Here is a 4,358-nt window from a genome sequence, read left to right on the forward strand (position 1 = left end):
CCGGGGCCAACTGCGCGGGTCAAAAGGCCTGCCGTGTCAGGGAGGGGAACAATGTGATATTATATATCCTAATGGCCTCCGGATGACAAGAGATCCCACCCCATGTCGCCAGAATTGCAGCCAGAAGACGCTTTGCGATGGGACGAAGGGGTCTCTTGTGAGTGGAGTGGGTCTCATTAGTTGAGTGGTGGTATATATATATATATAATAATGGAGTGGAAATTAATTTAATCGAAATAATTTAAATACCGAAATATCGAAGTAAATCGAAATAATTCGAAGGCGAACAAGGGCATCCCATGTTTGTATTAAAACACGCTACGTAAATTGTATCACTAATAGATCCCGGCCGAATGTTAAACATTTCCATCCAGACAAACATGACTTGGTCACGATAATACACATTGTTGACCACTCGGTCTACAGTCAAGTTTTCATCTTTAAATTTCGATCAAGCACATCGACCTATAATCTACCTTCGCGATGTCTTCAATGTCTGTAGAGCTCAGATGAAACATTCTGACAAAGGCTTACTTTTATTGGTTTTAAAGAGTCCCTTAAACATTTAGAGATTAAGGGCGCCGGTGATTTATTCTATGCGGTCGTTCAATGCCTGATTTCTGCAGCTTACTGACTTTAAAATGCAAACAAAATTGATCTCACGGTAGCTTTTGTTTTTTGTCATGGTCACAAGGAAAAATAGCAATGAAACGAAGAAGACCGTATTCATTGTCAGCAAGTGAGCCATCTTGTTTTTTTTTTTGGAGGGGGTGAGCACCACAAAAGGGGTGTTTGTCAATCCTGTGTTCCTCCTTAGCAAGGCTCTGGCTACGCTCCTGCCTACACACAAAAGTAGATCAAGTTGTCTACGTTGAATTGTGGGAAATTACATGTGTGTTGGGCCAATTCATACCTAAGGCAAGCAGCTTCTTACTGGAGGTTTTTTCTGGGGTATTGTAGCGTAAGGGAAGATAATTCGGAAAAAGAGAGTGCTGCAGGTGTCCAAGCCATGTTTTGCACACTAATGAGTATCAATGCTGATCCAGTAATATGCAACAAAGCAGCCATACGATCAGCTCGAAGTCAAATCATGCAGGAGACGGCGGGGCCAGGGCACTTGCCGCGACGGCGGACGGAGTAGGGCCCAGATAAGCAATATGTGACAGAAGGGCCATCGTTCTGTGGCTTGATTTTCTAAAAGAAGCATCTCCAGTTTTATGGCTTTTATCACATTTTGGTCGGATTTTGGCATTGACCCTGTAGAGGCAGATACCTCCTTAATGACCCTGAATGCCTACTTGCTCGTGGAATTTCGCCTCCACAGGAAAGATGTTGAAATGAACGAGTAATGTGGGGAAGTTTGAGGGCCTTATTTGCCGAATGACATAAATGAGTCGAAAAGGCAAGATTTGCGCCAGTGAGAAACAGCTCTAGATGCATATCTAGCGTAGCAGCCATGCCATTTGAATAAAGAGCGATAACAACTTCCATCTCTACCCTCTTCCCCCCCCCCCCCCTCCCCGGTCATTGGGCTTGCTTTCCGGAAAAAAGCATCCGAAGTATACCTCGAGCCTGCCCCCTCCCCGCCACTTTTTGAAAAGTTTTTACGCCTATGCACTCTGTGTACCAGTGTGATCTGGCATTCGATGTACCGGTGTGGTCTGACTCTGGGTGTACCGACGTGATATGACACCCTGTGTACCAGTGTGATGTGACACTCGGTATACCGGTGTGATATGACACTCGGTGTATCGGTGTGATCTGACACTCGATGTACGGGTTTAATCTGACACTCGGTATACCGGTGTGATATGACACTCGGTGTATCGGTGTGATCTGACACTCGATGTACGGGTTTAATCTGTCACTCGGCGTACCGATGTAATATGACACCCCGTGTATCGGTGCGATATGACGCTGGGTGCACCGGTGTAATTTGACACTTGGCGACCGTCGTGGCATTACATATTTGGACTGCACATATCACATGTGTGTACGACCGTCCTAAATAATTATTTCATTAGTGATGGATGAATACTGCCGATGTTCTTACAGTGTAGGCGTTGCCATCAATTTAGCGCATTCACGTGGGACGCCTGATCCTGTGACGTCACCACCCATGCGTAGCTGCGGGTGCTAGAGGACCGCCCCCTCCCGGGCGGTGTTGGAGACAGGCCGGCGCCGTGCTGGACCGGGCGGGGAGCACCAGTTGTCCGGTGCCCCTGCTGGGGGAGGCGTGACGTGTCCCCGTGACCTCTGTGTGCCGGGCCGGGCCGTGACCTGACCGTCTGCTCGCCAGGGACGGCCTCGCCTGTCCGGGAGGCCTCTGCGCGCGGGGTCAGTGGGATCTGACCCTGCAGTCATCTTACCTCCAGCGATGCTGGCAATGGTCAGTAGCGTCTGAGCTTACTGGGTGACCGTTTAATGGGAAAACTTTAAAGACGTGCTTCCCCCCCGTCATACACTCGCGCACAAACGCACGCATGCACGCATGCATGCACACGCACACACGCGCCCGTGCATGCACGCACTTCTTATACATACCGTGTATGTCCTCCGGCATTACATTGTAAGCATAAGATCCTCGGCAATCACGCCAATCACTTTCATATAGCATGTCATATCCTGGGAACTGCATGACTGGCGTTAACTTGTGGCGCCATTCGGGCACATTTCCATGGGAGCCACGACTTTCCACTGCGACGTCGGCCTCAGAATGATTCCATTTGTCTGTCTGCGGAGCTCCAGTTCCGGGTTGGGAGTGGGATTGCCCCGGTAGAGACCGCTATTTTCATGCAGGCATGGCCCATCAATCTCAGTGACGGGCTGTATAGATGAATGGCTTTTTGATGTGCTTGAAGCTCTTGCCATCCTCCACATAATAAATGTAGTTTTGGCTCATATTTCAAATATATATATACATATATATGTATATATATATATATATATATATAATATTTCCTGTTGTTTTCCTGATACAGTCTTCCTATTGTACATTTACACAACAGAAAGGCCCTTAACTCATGCTACAAACGGGTCACGTCTGCCGATTTTGCAGCTGTATACGATCATACGATTGTGCGCCGCCCGTTGTGAACAGCGCCGCGGCCGGCTGCGCCGTGCTGTGTTTACAGAGTGTGCTCGGTGTGAGGGGCGTCACCGGTCCGATCGGCGTCCGGCAGTGGTGACGTCCGAGCTGCGGAAGGCCCCTGCTAAGCTCCTGAGCCGGGGCCGATGGCCGCGCCGTGGCAGGCGGGGCCTCTCTGGTCCCGCTGGCCGGGCCGGCCACCGCCGGGCCCGCGCTGGGAGCCGCCGGTCGGCCAAGTCAGCGACAGCCGACCAGTGTCGGCCGGCGCGCACGACGGCCAGGTCAGCCACGCTCATTGGAAACGCTTAAATACCTATTGCATTTTTAACCTTCACAGTAAGACTTCTCCAGACAACGCAATTTCACTATTTCTTTCACTTTTTATGATCCGCAGTTGGGCTTTTCCCGGTGGACTGCTTGTGCCCTAAATCAACAAACAATAAACGATTTTGGTGAATATGCTCCTCGTTGCGTTATCGTTGGGTTGCGCCATGGAACGTTGAAATGACGTCACAGCAGCTGCCAAGATGGCTGTGCCAAGTTGCCGTCGTAGCGGGCGGGCTGACTCACTGGTAGTGCTTCAACTTGTCGAAAGATGTTGTGCTAATCGGTGCGTTGTTGCAAGACCCAAATATCGTCATGCGCGGGTGTTTGTCCCTTTTTCGTTGCGTTCAGGCATATTCGTCCGTGATGGAAAATGGATTACTTGCATTCACATACTCGGCTATGGCGCTATTAATAAGTTATTCAATTATAAGTCATTTTCCGTCATAATGCGTACCGCTGGTCAAATTCCTGTTTGATGCAACCCAAAACCGTGTTCGTAACTTGCGCTCAACTCATGGCATTGGTTGACGGCCAACCGAAATCCTTGGATGCCAGAAAGTTTACCGACGTACGCGAGACACGAATAGCTCAATGATTATATTGTATTGGTTGTGAGCACTACATGGCCATTGAGGTGGCAGTGTTTGGCGAAGTTTCTATGGCGTCATGCGTGCCTGGGTAACCTTCAAATAGCCTGCACGAAATAGTCTGCACAAGCCCACGGGCCTCAGGCTAAGAAACTAGAGGATTTTAAGTCTTGAAAAGGCGGGGTTGCGAACTGTAGAGAATGATCTTCAAAATGGCTCTATCAGCCCAAACCCCTGTACGAATGTGGAACACTCCTTTAAGCTTCATTTTCAGACCATGTCAGTGGCATTCGTCGCGTATTGACTTGTCAGTGTCCCGTTCGTTTCCTGACATATTTTGATTCCTTGCGTCAGTA

The 4,358-nt window shown here is 49.3% G+C and overlaps 1 protein-coding gene across 1 annotated transcript in view; it reads right to left on the reverse strand.

The window, feature by feature from the left end:
• Positions 1-4,358, reverse strand: part of Tet (Ten-Eleven Translocation (TET) family protein) — a gene marked incomplete at its 3' end in the record, with an annotated part of 18,423 nt that overhangs the window by 6,643 nt on the left and 7,422 nt on the right. The window contains exon 7 of the mRNA XM_037232287.1: positions 2,370-2,380. Within this exon, the coding sequence (XP_037088182.1) occupies positions 2,370-2,380 (11 nt within the window). The remainder of the gene's footprint in view (positions 1-2,369; positions 2,381-4,358) is intronic.

This window comes from Pollicipes pollicipes, unplaced genomic scaffold (genome assembly GCF_011947565.3).
Source record: "Pollicipes pollicipes isolate AB1234 unplaced genomic scaffold, Ppol_2.1 Scaffold_2555;HRSCAF=2994_pilon_pilon_pilon, whole genome shotgun sequence".
NCBI lineage: Eukaryota > Metazoa > Arthropoda > Thecostraca > Pollicipedomorpha > Pollicipedidae > Pollicipes > Pollicipes pollicipes.